At 44.9% G+C, this 15,516-nt stretch overlaps 1 protein-coding gene and 1 long non-coding RNA gene across 6 annotated transcripts in view; one reads left to right on the top strand and one right to left on the bottom strand.

The window, feature by feature from the left end:
• Septin6 (septin 6) overlaps nucleotides 1–15,516 on the top strand; it is a 71,407-nt gene that overhangs the window by 36,111 nt on the left and 19,780 nt on the right. For all 5 annotated transcript variants that reach the window (XM_077106739.1, XM_077106738.1, XM_077106737.1 and 2 more), the window contains exons 4-6: nucleotides 1,834–2,020; nucleotides 4,901–5,062; nucleotides 14,602–14,698. In XM_077106739.1, the coding sequence (XP_076962854.1) occupies nucleotides 1,834–2,020; nucleotides 4,901–5,062; nucleotides 14,602–14,698 (446 nt within the window). The remainder of the gene's footprint in view (nucleotides 1–1,833; nucleotides 2,021–4,900; nucleotides 5,063–14,601; nucleotides 14,699–15,516) is intronic.
• Nucleotides 11,225–14,091, bottom strand: LOC143639407 (uncharacterized). The gene is made up of 3 exons (XR_013154682.1): nucleotides 13,602–14,091; nucleotides 11,554–11,653; nucleotides 11,225–11,402 (listed from the first exon to the last, which is right to left on the bottom strand). It is a non-coding gene; the product is annotated as an uncharacterized LOC143639407 (long non-coding RNA).

The following is a 15,516-nucleotide window of genomic DNA, read 5'->3' as shown; positions in this document are numbered from 1 at the left end:
TCCAAGGAAGCTCTGGGCGGGGACCAATGGAGGGCTAACTATTGTTTAAGAACCCATGATGAGCCTGTAATCCCAGCTACTCTAGAAGCTGAGGATTGCAAGTTCGAGGTCAGCCTGAAAATTTTAACGAGACCCTGTCTCAAAATTTCAAAAGGAGCTGGGGATGCAGCTCAGTAGTAGAGCACTTGCCTAGCATGCACAAAGCCCTGGGTTCAATCCTGAGTAGAGGAGGGGGATCTTGATGAGACATAGTGGTCACCTAGAGGTGCTGTGCATGGAGAATCAATGAGCTGGGCCATGCATAGACGGTGTGTGCATATTTGGGGGGGTCTCTTTACTAAATTTTGTCTGAATACTTAGATTTGTGTGTGTGGTATTGAACCCAGGGCCTGGCACATGCTAGGCAAGCGCTCTACACTGAGCTACACCCCAGCCCTGAATACTTAAATTTAAAAATCACAACTTTGGAGGAATTGAAAACTTGGATCTGGGAGCTGAGTGGGGTATTCCATTTAACCTAGCAAAAATGAGCAAAAATCCCACAATGTTCTGACAGAATTTCCCAGCAGGGGATGGAGGAGAAGCCTTGTGGATTCAGCTCTCACAATAGGCACAGTGAGGGGAGACGCAGGAAGCAGACATGGGCCCAGCATGGAGGAAAAGCAACCCACTCATGGAATCCACCAGTGGGTTCCCATTGCCTCAGGACCACGGAAGAAAGAGGAAGTGTCCTGCACAGACCCTGCCCTTCATGAGGACACAGATGAGCTGAAAGAACACAAATCCTTGTGAAGTAATGGCAAGCAATCCAGTACCATTGTTTTTTCTTTTTTTCTTTTTGCGTATGGGGATTGAACTCAGAGGCACTCGACCACTGAGCCACACCCCCAGCCCTGTTTTGTATTTTATTTAGAGACAGCATCTCACTTAGTTGCTTAGCACCTCATTGTTGCTGAGGCTGGTGTTGAACTGGTGATCCTCCTGCCTCAGCCTCCTGAGCTGCTGGGATTATAGACGTGCGCCCCCGCACCTGGCAGTACCATGGTTTTATAAAGCTATTGGGTCACAGAATGGGTTTCTAGCATAGATGGGGAAGTATGTAGGACAGAGATAGGCATTAAACTGAGCCCTGAGGTGTAGGATGGGAGGATTGGGATGAGGAGAGAGAAACAAACCTTCCAGAGTGAAGGCGTACAGGTGGGCATAAATTGAGCTTATGCAGGGACCAAGAAGGTGGCCAGGCTGACAGGATTGGAAGCCCACTGAAGAGAGATGGAGAAATCCAACTAGATGAGGGAGAGTCAGATTACAGAGTTCTTTACATTTCTAAAAGAGATAGTGTCTGTTTTAGTCAGCTTTTTTGCTACTGTGACTAAAAGATCTGACCAGAACAATCATAGAGAAGGAGAAGCTTACAGAGGGGCTCATGGTTTCAGAAGTCTCCATACAAGAGGGCTGGCTCCATTCCTCGGGGCTCTAGGTGAGGCAGAACATCATAGCAGAAGAGTGAGTGGAGGGCAGCGCTCACTTAATGATTAGCAAGCAGAGGGAGAGAAAGACTCCACTCTCCAGATACAAAATATATACCCCATAGTCATGCCCCCAGTGAACCTCTTCCTCCAGCCACACCCCACCTGCTTCCAGTTACCACTCAGTTGATCCCATTAGGGATTAATTCACTGATTAGGTTAAGGCTATAACCCAATCATTTCTCCTCCAAACCTTCTTGCACTATCTCACACATGAGCTTTTAGGGGACACCTTACATCCAATCCATAACAGTGTCAAATCCAAGTTTTTAAAGGGGTCTAGCTGTTTCCTTGCTCTCTTTAGCTACAAGCCTATCGTGGAATTCATTGATGCGCAGTTTGAGGCCTACCTGCAGGAGGAGCTGAAGATCCGAAGAGTGCTGCACACCTACCACGACTCCCGAATCCACGCCTGCTTGTACTTCATCGCCCCCACAGGTCATTCTCTGAAGTCTCTGGACCTAGTGACGATGAAGAAGCTGGACAGTAAGGTATGGAGGCAGGTGGAAGGCTGGGCAAGCTGGACTCACTCATACCCATCTCTTTACGCAGTAGATGTTGAATTCCAGGAGAAGTTTTATGGAATCATTATCCTCTCCCTTGTTCTCTGTTCCTCCATAAAATGATGTTATCGGCCTAACTCCTATGTCAAATGCTTTGTCATCCGGGTTCCCATCACCAGGGGCCAGTTTGTCCTGAGCTGTCTTTCTGCCCTAATCCCTCTTGGAAATCAGGATCAATGCAAGGGAAATGGCTCTCCAGGTCCAGAGGCAAAGGCTTTGGCTATGAAACAGTGTTTTTTCATCGTCCCAGAATTAACCAGCTTATGTTTGAATTAAATATGCAAATTTGATTTGAAAGGTAATATTGTAATAGCAGACTTTTTATTTTCAGTGCTGGGGAATCAAACCCAGGGTGCATGCTAGGCAAGTATGTTATCACTGAGCTACATCTCAGCCCCCCCCCCTTTTTTTTAAATTTTGAGGTAGGTTCTTGCTACATTGCTGAGGCTGGCCTGGAACTTTTGATCTCTCTGCCTTAGCCTCCTGAGTTGCTGGTATTAGATATGTACCACTATGCCTGGACTATCATCCCATTTCATAGAAGAGGCTCAGAGTTCAAGTGACTTACCTGTTGTCATATAGCTAGCTACTGGAAGAGTCTACATTTGAATCCAGAACTGTGGTACTGTTTTATATTGCCTTTGTGCCTAGAAAGATGGCCATGGCGGGGCTGGGGTTGTAGCTCAGTGGTAGAGTGCTTTGCTAGCATGTATATGGGCCTGGGTTTGATTCCCAGCACCACATAAAACTAAATAAACAAAGGTATTGTGTCCATCTACAACTAAAAATATAGAAAAAAAGAAAGAAAGAAAGATGGCCATCCCCTTTTTTCTTATCTTTTCTTTTTCAGGCATGCATCTCTTTTTTCTTTTCTTTTTCGTGGGGGGGGGCACCAGGGATTGAATTCAGGGGTGCTTAACCACTGAACCACATCCCCAGCCCATTTTTATATTTTATTTTGAGTCAGGGTTTCACTAAGTTGCTTAGGGCTTTGCTAAGTTGCTGAAATTGGCTTTGAACTTGTGATCCTCCTGCCTGAGCCTCCTGAGCTACTGGGATTACAGGTGTGTGACACCACATCTGGCTTCAGGCATGCTAGGTTTTTTCCTAATATTTAATGTGTGCCAGATACTATGATGAGTTTTTTATGTGTATTATTTTATCTTTCTGATAATCTAGCATGGTGGGTACTACTTATTCTCATTTTAGAAATGAGAAAACTGAGGCATAGAGGCAGCAAGTAGCTTGCTCAAGGTCAGACAACTTGTAATGGGATTTTGACCTTGCTCTCTGACTCTAAAGTATTTTATTTTTACCAAAATCTAATTTACATATAGTCTTTTGGTAGCATATGTACTAAAAAAACTGAATTTCAGCTATAACCAGAATAAGAGCATTTTTTTTTTTCATTTTTCATAGCAATGAGCTCACTGCTCATGAATAATAGGCTACTCTGGAAATGTCACCATGCCGGGTATGCCTCTGTGTAGGGCAGCAGTGAACCATGTGGCTGGCAGCCTGGTAGGTGGGCTGCATTAAGTAAGCAGTTTCTGACATATGTTTATAGTGTTCTGTTGGGGACTTGGCAAAAAGTGACAAGGCCGATGCTCTGTCTGCCGTTCCACCTTGGCAAGGGCTTTGACACCCTTCTTCCATCAGAAACTTCAAAGAAGGTGCCTCCATGGTCCAATCTTTCTTTGGCCCAGCATCTGAAGCTCTATGTGGTACTAGCCTTCTGAGTTACCCCTAAGCCAAAGTGCAAAAGAGACAGGATTCCTCTTCCATATCATATCTAGAACTCCCAAATTCCCTATTTAGAGCCTAGGCTCTGAGCAGTACTCATGCTGCCCCACTGGTATCTGCTGGCAGGAATGACTGCACTCTTTTTTTTTTTTTTATACCAGGAATTGAACCCAGGGGCACTTAACCATTGAGCCACATTCCCGGCCCTTTTCATTTTTTATTTTGAGACAAAAGTCTCGCTAAGTTGCTTAGGGTCTCGTTAAGTTGCTGGGGCTGGCTTTGGGCTCCTGCCAGTAAGAGAGCCAGGTGTGCAACCTCACTGAGCACTGCCCTTGTCTCCCTTACCTGCCATCTTCCATGTGGTTCCCATTTGGGTCCACAGCTGGCTGGGGCTAACCTAGTCTGGATGGATTGGGACAATTTACCATTAGCAAGGTGTGGTCACCCCCCCCCCTTTGTCAATCATAGATTCTCAACTGTCATCTTTCCAATTATCCCAGCAGTGACCTTAATACCAAGATATCCCAGAGCTCAACTTGGACCTGAGCTGGTTGACTTTTATGGACTTGGGAATAAGGCCAAACTTGAATTTGAATCCCAGTTCTGCTATCTACCTCTCTGTGACTTTGGACAGGTCACTTAACCTCTATGCTTCAATTTCTCACTGGTAAAATAGTCATAATAATACCCCTTAGGGGGTTATTGTCAGTATGAATTGTCTTAATCCATGTTAACACTTAGTTCAGTCTCCAGCACATAGTAAATAAATACTCATTATTGTTTAATATGTTGTTTTTTAAAAAATATATATTTAGTTGTCAATGGACCTTTATTTTATTTATTTATTTTTATGTGGTGCTAAGGTTGAACTCAGCGCCCCACACATGCTAGGCAAGCACTCTACCATTGAGCCCCAGCCCAGCCCAGTATATTATTATATGGCTACAGCAGTGGCTTGTCCTGGATCAATGGGTGATCTGCTCTCTCTGGCAGCTGGTAGAAGGTCATGTGGCTATCAGTTGGCAATTACCAACAACGATTCCACTTTGTTTCTTCTTTCCCTAGGTGAACATCATCCCCATCATTGCCAAATCAGATGCCATTTCTAAGAGCGAGCTAACAAAGTTCAAAATCAAAATCACCAGTGAACTTGTCAGCAACGGGGTCCAGATCTATCAATTCCCCACAGATGATGAATCGGTGGCAGAGATCAACGGAACCATGAATGTGAGTTGGATCTCAGGAGTTCAACTTTCTTTTGTGCTCTATTATTATTACTTTACAAAATAACAGAAAAAAATAACAGTGAAGTACCCTCACTAGCCATCTTAGTATAGTCAACACTTGATGACCCGAGTCTCAGATATTTATGAGAAAATCCAGAAATGAGTCAGCTTCTTTCTCCTAGTGGTGGCTGCTGCAAAACCTCAGAGATTCGGTGATTAACAGCCAGTCTGAGAGAAAGGAAAAGGCTGACTCCGGGTGGAGCATGGAGCGTGGAGCAGGGAATTCAGACCTCTTAGCTCATCTTCACGATGCCACTCTAGTCTAGGCCAGGGAGCCCCTGTGAGACTGCAGGAAAGGCAGTCTTTGCAGTCTTTGTCTCTGACCAAGACAATGCATGCAGGAAAAAAAAAAGCTGAAAAAGTTAGCTAGCTTCAGAGACTCAGGGATAATCTGTACTCAGATAATCAAGCCTTCTGTCCCTGGGAAGAAGAATGATATATAGCCTCCAATTTTGCTGGTGACTAGGAAGATGTTATTTTTATGTATTCAGGGTTATGCTTTGCTTTATTAAGTGTGAATGAATAATAAAAAAAAGATCTGTCCTCTTTTCTCTCCTCCCCCACTTCCCCCTACGAGAGAAATGAGTAATAAAGACAGAGAGTCAAACAGCTCCTCATGCTTCTTTACAATGTGTTGATGCTGTTGCTGTGAAAGCTTCAATGTTGTGATTTTAAGAAGACAGCTAATAGCTTTCCGAAAGCCTCTGCTTTGGGAACAGATTTCTTTTTCTCTATTGAGAGGCATCAGTTTTTCCTAATGACATAATGCCTGGGGATAGCCAAATTCAGGAAAACCTTGTAATAAAAACCATTTTTAGAAAACTTTCCTGCTGCCACTGCCCTCTAAGTTATCATTACAGCATCAGCTGCCACCTCCTATGAATTGGCCAACAAATTAGCATAGCAGGGCTGCGAGTCATTGTCTCGCCTGACTTCCTGTCCATCAGTGTACCCAAGATAGGTTTGTTATTCGAAGTCCCTCATCATCTTTGACAAATGTGGCTCAAGGATAAGGCTATGTGAATTGTGGTAGGTGGAGCTGTGTCCTCTGTGACCTGATGTGGGCATAGAAAAAATTGAAATGATTAGTGCTTGTCCTCGCAAGCAGTCAGGGCGTTTTGATGGAAACTAGGTTCTGTTATGATGAGAAAACCTGAACGGGTGGCTAGCCTGCAGAAAAAATAGGAGCCTGGAGAGAAGTATTGTCTGGGTGTCATTGGTGCTGGTGTCTGGAAGCATGTAGTCACCTCAGGACAACGGCTCCCATGGGTGTCTTCCAAATTCTGATTGATTCCCTAAGTCACCAAGGAGCCTTCAGACTTATGAGAACAAACAGGGCCTATAATTTCTCACCAATCTCAAGGTATCACACAAAACCATATCTAACTACATTATAGATTAGTGGATTAGGAATGACAATCCTCCTGGGACCTAAAGCTCAGCTCTGGCTCTCTGCTTGAGCCTAGGGCAGGTTCAACCTCAAGGTTGGAAAATTCCTATGCTATGAAGCAGCAGTTCTAAATCAGGCTTTTTTTTTTTTTTTTTTTTTTTTTTTTTGGGCGATGTTGTGGATGGAACCCAGGGCCTTGTGCATACTAGGCAAGCAGTCTACCACTGAGCTACTCCCTCAGCCCTCAACCAAGCTTTTATGGCTGTGAATAGGTTATGGGTCCCCTGATATTCATAACAGCCTAGTGTTAGCCAGTGTTTCACTCTGAAAAACGAATTTGAATAGATTCAGGGTTGTTCCTATAACAACTACTCATCATTCACCCCCTGGCATTCCACCATGCTTTTTTTGAGTGGGAAAGAGAAGGGTTGCTTCTCGCTAGTATGCCTGGAATGGGCATGCCCCTGGGAGGGGTCTACATGGGACTCCCTATGCTGGGGTAGGGGAGAAACAGGAAGGAATCACTACTACAAAATACATACACTGGATTGCTTAGCCTGCCTGCCCCTGGAGCAACCATGTCAAAAGTCCCCAGAGTCTTTGGACAAGCCATTTGTGTTTGAAGCTACATCATCGCAGTCCTGGGCTTGGCATTTGAATTCTGGGTTTCACTTCAGCCCCACAGTGTCAGCCACCACAGCCAATTCTGGGTAGTGAGTGGATTGAAGAAATGGAGGAAACCTCTTCTTTAAGTGGAGAATATCTTACAGCTGTTCTGTTGCTTACCACTGGGGATTTTATTGGCTCCCCCTTGCCTTTTTGGTGGCCATAGAAAGACTTATTTAAGATTGAGAGGGCAAAAAAAGGGAGAGAGAAATCTCATTGCATGCTACTTTCAACCTGTGCTCTGATCTCCCTCAAGGTTCGATACTTTCATATTAAAAATTGCTGTAGGGCTGAGGGTATAGGTCAGTTGGTAGAGTGCTTGCCTTGCATGTATAAGGCCCTGAGTTCAATCCCCAGCACTGCCAAAATAAAATTGCTGTAATGTTTAAACTTAATGTTCTTTGTTTTTTTTTAAGAGAGAAGGGGGGGAGTTTTTTGATATATTTTTTTTTTTTGGTGGACACAACATCTTTATTTTATTTTTATGTGGTGCTGAGGATCAACCCAGCACTCCTCGCATACCTTGCGAGCACGCTACCGCTTGAGCCACATCCCCAGCCCCAAATGTAATGTTCTTTGTTTTTTAAAAAATATTTTTAGTTATAGATGAACACAATACTTTTATTTTATCTATCTATCTATCATCTATCTATCTATCTATCTATCTATCTATCTGTCGTGCTGAGGATCAAACCCAGTGCATCACAGGTGCTAGGCAAGTGCTCTGCCGCTGAGCCCCAGCCTACTTAATGTCCTTTGAATGGCTCAAACCATGGCCAGGTACCAAGCAATGGGCCTAGTTTTGGGGCTAAATTCAGTTAATTGACCATTTATGAGGTGTTAGGTTTGGTTTCCACAAAGGCATTTGACATTTATCCCCAGCAAGAGCACATGACTGACCAATGGGGTCACAGGGAGATCTACAGGCACAAGCCCATCCCTTTTGAGACAGCGGTGGTATTTCCATTGTTTGCATGCACTTTTTCAGGAGTCATCAAGAGTTGACTTGAGAACAAATTAAGCAATGTTCTAGTTTAGCTGCCAGCCTGCAATGGGGGCAAGCATGACCAGGTACACATCAAGGAAATGCTGTCCACTCAGGGAGGAAGCCAGTTGAGATTATACAAAAGCCTGATGTTATTTCATGGGGCTAAAGAGAACATTCATCTATTCTTTCAAACATAATGAATGTGGTGGAATTAGAATAAAATAAGTCATGCCAGGTGGATCATCAAACACTTTAAAATATACCAAAGGTAGCCATGTGACTATAGGGGCAGCACTGTGGTTTGATGGTGTCCCCTGAAAAACTTGTGTTGCCCATGTGATAAGTTTTAAGAGTTGGGTGACTCAGGAAATTGAAGTGGAAGGATTGCAAAGTTCAAGGCCAGCCTCAGCAACTTAGCAAGATCCAATCTCAAATTTTTTTTAAAAAAGGAGTGGGGGCGTGGTTCAGTGGTAAAGTGTTTGCCTAGCATGCATGAGGCCCTGGTTCAGTCCTTGGCACCAAAAAAAAAATTTTTTTTAAAGGCTGTGTTAAAAGCTCAGTGTTAAAGCACCCCTAGGTTCAATCCTCAATACTGCATACTGCGAAAAGAAGAAGAGGGAGATGTGGCCTTTAAAAAGTGATTAGGCTAGAGGGGTGTTCCCTCATTAGTGTTCGATGTGGCATTCAGCTAGTGTATGCTTCGACTTTCTGCCATGTGAGGATAGAACAATAAGGCCTTCATCAGACAACTAAACCAGCCAGTGCAAGTTTCTGCTCTTTATAAATTACCCAGTCTAAGGTATTTTGTTGTAGCAGCACAAAGCAGACTAAGAGAATGAATCTGGGAATAGTCTCCAAAGGGAAGGCTTTAGTCTATCTCTTGGAGCTCTGTGTTTGGGAGATCTGACATCTGGGGGCACCTCATCAGAGGTCTGGTGACAGAGTTACACAGACCGTAACTGAGCTTGTCTGTGAGTCAGCAGCAGCATTGCCTTGCTGCTATTGGAGTCTCTTCCTGGGTCCACACATAAAAACTGTTACCTGTCAGTCACCTGCAGGAACCTGAAAAAAAAAAAAGGAGAATGAGGGCTGGGGCTGTGGCTCAGTGGTAGAGCGCCTGCCTCATGTGTGTGAGGCACTGGGTTCGATCCTTAGCACCACATAAAAATAAATATTGTGTCCATCTACAACTAAAAAATATTTTAAAAAAGGAGGATGAGAAAGTTCAGCTACAGATTTGGGTCCCGTTGGTAGGATCTGGAGTTTGATTGGGGGATTCATCTTCTCCCCACCCTGCTTGACTCCATCCTGGTTATCATAGCCATCTGTCTCTCAAGAGCAGCAGGGCAGAAAGTCACAGTCTGGTCCCCCATGATTTCCTGCCTGTCATGGTTAGCTGATTTCCAGCAGATGCTATGTAGCCAGGAGGCAGAGCACAGGCCACCCTGGGTGTCTAGGGGAGTCTGACAGCCAAAGTGTGGTGGCCTCACTGATTCCTGGGAAGACCTGGGCATGGGGGTTTGGGGCTTGGGTGACTTGTTTAACCTCTCTGTATCCCAGTTCCCACTGATCAAAAATTAAGTTTATAATTGTGACCCAGCATTCAGAAATTATCTCACATATACTTAATCAAAACAGTGTTAAAAAAATACTTGGTTTTAGTTATAGGTGTACACAATATCTTTATTTTATTTACTTATTTATTTTTATGTAGTGCTGAGGATTGAACCAGTGCCTCACATGTGTGAGGCAAGCACTCTACCCCTGAGCCACAACCTCAGCCCCTCAAGAGTCTTTGATGCCAGTTGTAAAGGAGTGGGGGTGGTTGGGAGGCCTTGGAATTCAGTTTGGTGGAGGCTGTGTGTTTGCGAGCAGGCAGGGAGTTACAGGAATCAAACAACGGCAGTTTGAGGAAGAGGGGAAATAATTGACCCTGTCATTCTGACTGACAATGTCTCTTGATTAAAAATAACAGGCTCAAGGGAAGGATGACATTTTCTATGCCTGTATTTTCTTCTTGGGTTTTTTCCTCCTTCCTTCTTGAGCCTGGAGAAGTGCCTCTCCTTTCACACACCTTCCTCCTCAATCACTTAGAGCTGAGAGCCCAGGATGAGGGACACAATGTGATTTCTCTTTCCCACCTCCTCCCTTGGTCTAGCCCTCTGCAATCACTGCCCCTTGGCAACTTTGTCATGTTGTTGAAGCTCCTAACATTTCTGGATCCCTGAATAGGGGTGAACTGTGTCCAGCTGGCCCCCCTCCCCCATAAAGCCAGCTGGTACAGGTTGGAGATGCTCAGACCATTGGATAGCATTTTCAGGAATTCAGTGCTCCCCAAATGCCCCAGGTGTCTCATGCCCAATTACTCTGTTGCTACACTGTTTTCCTAATTAGTTTTTTTCCCCCAAATACTGGGGATTGAACCTGAGGGCACTTAACCACTGAGCCACATCCTCAGCCCTTTTTTATATTTTATTTAGAGACGGGGTCTCGCTGAGTTTCTTAGGGCCTCACTAAGTTTCTAAGGCTGGGTTTGAACTTGGCGATCGTCCTGCCTCAGCCTCCAGAGCCACTGGGATTATAGGCGTGCACCACTGCACCCGGCCTCCTAAGTGGTTTTCCCAGTAATTTTTTTTTTTAAGAGAGAGAGAGAGAGAGAGAGAGAGAGAGAGAGAGAGAGAGAGAATGAATTTTAATATTTATTTTTTTTAGTTTTCGGCGGACACAACATCTTTGTTTGTATGTGGTGCTGAGCATCGAACCCAGGCTGCACGCATGCCAGGCAAGCTCGCTACTGCTTGAGCCACATCCCCAGCCCCTCCAGTAAAATTTTATGCACATCTTTTTTCTTTTTCTTTCTTTTTCTGGGCAGCATTGGGGATCAAACCCAGGGTCTTGTGTAACACCCCTAGTCCATTCTTGCCTATCTTTTGTTATATTTGTTCCTTGATATCTTACATTATTGTTGCTGAAATATTTTCCACCACCAGCCCACATCCACCTTCCATATCCATGACTTCCTCTTTCCCTCTTTCCTGTGTCCCTATTTCAGGAACAGTCAGTGGAGTGGGAAGGGGTTGGGGAGTAGCTGAGATAGGCAGCTGAGAGAGGGACAGGGTGAGGGAAGAGCAGCTTCAACAGCTGGCTGAGCACCTTGGGGAATGTGTGGTTGTGGAGCTGAGCTCTTAATGAGATCCTGTGTTTTCCTGCTTTGAAAAACATCCTCAGGGTCAAGAGCTAGAAAAGAGTGGAAATGAAGGATTGACTATAAGATCAGCATGCAGATTAAACAATTGAGCAATAGATTGGCTGTGGGTATCCCAGAATTGAACTGCCTCTTATAATCTGCCTTAGCACAACTAATTTACTCCAGGTTTAGAGCTCTTACCTCATAAGTGGGAGCAAGCAGCAAGTAAGCAAGGGGTAGGCTTTGAAGCTAGAGAGACCTGATGTTTCAGTTAGGTTTTGCATCACTGTGTCCAAAAGTCCTGGCAAGAACAATGTAGAGGAAAAGTTTAGTTTGGCTGGCTCATGGTTTTAGAGGTTCAGTTTATGGTGGGCCAACTCCATGGCTCTGGGCCTGAGGTGAGGCAGAACACCATGGAGGAAGGGTGTGGCAGGGGAAAGTAGCTCAGGATATGGCAACCAGGAAGCAGAAAGACAGAATGTATACTCCAAAGGTACATCCCCAGTGACCTACTTCCTCCAGCCACACCCTACCTGCCTAGAGTTACCATCCAGTTAGTCCACGGATCAGGCCACCTCTCATAATCTAATCATTTCATCTGTGAACAAAAGCACTGTCTCACACGTGAGATTTTGGGGACATTGCATATCTAAACCATAACATCTGGCCTCCACCTTTAGCTGTTCCCTTAATATTGTGTGCCTGCCAGCAAGTCAGCCCTCTGGGCCTCAGTTTTCTCATCCATAAGATGGGAGCAATAAGACTACCTACCTCGTACTGTGAAATGCCAAGCACCTGATACATAGTGCATAGAGTTTAATATATTGCTCTGGCTAATACTAGTTTTATAGCAGCTAACACTGTTAGAATAATTGCTACTACTACCTGTGCTGCCTTTTTTTTTTAAGTACTGGGATTGAACCCAGGGGTGCTTTACCACAGAGTTACATCCCCAGTTCTTTATTTATATTTGGAGGCAGGATCTCAGTAAGTTGCTGAAGCTGGCCTCAAACTTGTGATCCTCCTGCCTCAGCTTCCCAAGTTGCTGGGATTATAGGCATGTGCCACCACGGCCGGCTCAACATTTTGTTGTCTGTAAGGCCCAGCACATAGTAGCAGCACAGTAAACATTTGTAGAACAAACAGGTAAAAATATCTGAGACCACAGCCTGTTTTTGACAGGAGCCTAAGAAAGCTTGCTCCAGTGGGCCCTTTACCTTTTGGTGTAAAGCCCTTTGGGTAAAGTCATGCCTGGTCTCACCTAGTTTGTAAACAACAGCTATTCAGATGTTCCATCTGCCTAAGGATGACTCCTACAAGCTGGTCAGCTCCCTTGGAATGGGGCATCCTGAGTGTTTCCCAGGCCCCATGCTGGGACAGCTCCCTCTTCTCTGACCACAAAGACTCCTTGCTAGCCAGCCCTGATCCTCATCTCCCCTGCATACTCTGAGCTCATATCCCTAACCCTAATTTGCCTTCTTTCCTTTCCCCTATTCCTGCAACCTGACCATCACCACTCAAGAAACACTAAATCACCTACTATTTGCAGGGGCCCAGATATCATACATTTGAGCTCTTGGTCATATATTACCTTTGCTCATCCCTGGGACTGAACAGATCCCATTGTCCTGTTTTCCAATCTTGAAGAAAGAACTTGGTCAACAGAGAGGGTTCGGACATTTTAATACATGTTCCTTGGCAATGGCAGGCCAGGATACAATGAATAAACTGCCCTGTGCCTATAAGCAGAGGGAATTTGTAGGACAGGCTGCATGCCTACTAGGCAGTGGACTTCTTCCTACTAGGCAGTTCTTCAGATGTTTTATGAGTGTATTCTTTTACTTTACAACCAAGGTCACTCTGCTTTGATCCTCATCTAAAGACTGGAGCCAAGGGGAAGTGGCCAATTTCCTCTCTCTGTTTCCTTCACTATCCTATTCTTTAGAGTCCTTCTTATCTCACATCTCACTGTGTGGAATTACAAGCTTTCCTAGGCACTGATTAGTGTTTACCTCAGCAGTCTTCAATGATTTTAGGTATGTCATTTGGCCTTCCCCCACAAGATTTTAAGCTTCTAGTGGTTGAGGGAGTGTGTTGTCCACTTTTTCTTCTTTTTAATATTTTTTTAGCTGTTGATAGACCTTTATTGATTTATATGCAGTGCTGAGAATCTAACCCAGTGCCTCACACATGCCAGGCAAGTGCATTACCACTGAGCCCCAGCCTCAGCCCATCTACTTTTTGCTTACCTTGTAACACTTAAAAGAGAAGCCAGCAGTTGTGAGCATGTGGGTGAATACTTGGTGACTTGCCTTCTAGGCTCAAGGGATCAGTGTGAGCTCTTGATCCAGGGAAGGATGGGAGAAAGGACAGTATACTTCTGTCAGCCTTGTGGTTTCAGGGTGTAGTCTCTTCTGGGGGCTCTCACTCTGTGGGAGCAGGGACTACCAGTGAAACCAGCCCCCGTAGTTCTCCCTTATCTTCTCTATCCACACCCAGCCTCCTCCTCCTGCTGAACCACCTTCCAAAGTCTCTTTTTCCTACAGCAACTGAAAGTGAAGAGCTTATTGTTATGATTTGGATATGAGATGGCCCCCAAAGGCTCCTGTGTTAATGCATGAATGTTCAGGGGTAAAATGATTGGGTTGTGAGAGCTATAACCGCATCAGTCCATTCTAGTTTGAATAGACTGGGTGGTAACTATAGATAAGTGGGGCATGGCTGGAGGAAGTGGGTCACTGGGGGTATGCCCTGGAAGGCCACAATTTCCCTGTGCTACCCCCACTTCCTGGCTGCCATGAAGGGAGTGGCTTCCCTCTGCCATGCCCTTTCACCATAATGTGCTACCTCATTTAGGGCGCAGAACAATGAACTTGGCTATCTATGGCCCTCTGAAACCCCAGTTCCCTCCTCTAAGTTGTTCTTGTTCAGGACTTTGGTCACAGCTCTGCAAAGCTGATGAATATACTTGCTAATCCATTATCTGCCTATTAGTCTGCTTATTTTCTCTTTTTCTTCCCTATGACATTTGGCATGCCATTGTTATCTTGTATCGTGAATTTGGGACCAGCAAAGGCTAGGACTAGGCCTCTTATTCCCACACAGCTCAGTGGGTTAATCAATGCCTTTTGATAATGACAGCTGTGAGGGCCACTGCAGAATGAGGGCCCAGAGATGAGCGCAGTTGTATTGTGGGATTCTCGATGACTTTCCTCTGGAGTTCTGAGTGGTTTTTGCCTTCTATTTCAGGCCCACCTTCCCTTTGCCGTCATTGGCAGCACAGAAGAACTGAAGATAGGGAACAAGATGATGAAGGCACGGCAGTATCCTTGGGGCACAGTACAGGGTGAGTCTCTAGCAGACAGGCTGCACTTAGGGAACCCCTTCTGTCTGTTCCTTTGCTTGTCCCCAGTCTCTGAATAACAAGACCTTAACTTGTCCCCAGCCTGTCCGCATTCAACTTGGGTCTCAAATCATAGGGGTCACTAGCAGGCAAACTCTGGCTCCATATCTGGATTTTCTGATGTGAACAGTCTCCTTTTGTTTCTCATGGAGAAAGCACCCCTAAAAGAAAAACAAATGGACATGGATCAAGGAAGGGGGAAGTGTATAAGAAAGGACATGTTCTTGCCCAGAGGTACCAGGAGATGTGTAAGAATGTTCACAGAGTTGTTATGCCCAATGACAAGTAATTAGGAACAGCCTGATATTCATTAAAAATAGACTGGATGAGGGCTGGGATTGTGGCTTACTGGTAGAGCACTTGCCTAGCACCTGTGAGGCACTGGGTTCGACTCTCAACACTACATATAAATGAATAAATAAAGTAACGGTCCATCAACAACTAAAAACATTTTTAAAAAATAGACTAGATGAGTGTGATGGTGTAATTCTAGCCACTTAGGAGGCTAAGGCAGGACGATCGCAAGTTCAAGGTCAGCTTCACCAACTTAACAAGGCCCTAAGTAACTTAGCGAAACCCTGTCTCAAAATAAAAAGGGCTGGGGTTGTGGCTTAGTGGTAAAGAGCCCCTGGGTTCAATCCCTGGTACCAAAAACAAACAAAAGTAGACTGGATAGCATGCACCATGCCTGCCTAGAATCCCACCAGGCATGGGCTGAGGCAGGAGGATCACAAGTTCGAGACCCTGTCTCCAAACAAAAG

Source organism: Callospermophilus lateralis, chromosome X (genome assembly GCF_048772815.1).
Source record: "Callospermophilus lateralis isolate mCalLat2 chromosome X, mCalLat2.hap1, whole genome shotgun sequence".
Classification (NCBI taxonomy): Eukaryota; Metazoa; Chordata; class Mammalia; order Rodentia; family Sciuridae; genus Callospermophilus; species Callospermophilus lateralis.
Note: the sequence above shows the minus strand (reverse complement) of the source record. Positions and strands in the feature narration are given on the sequence as shown.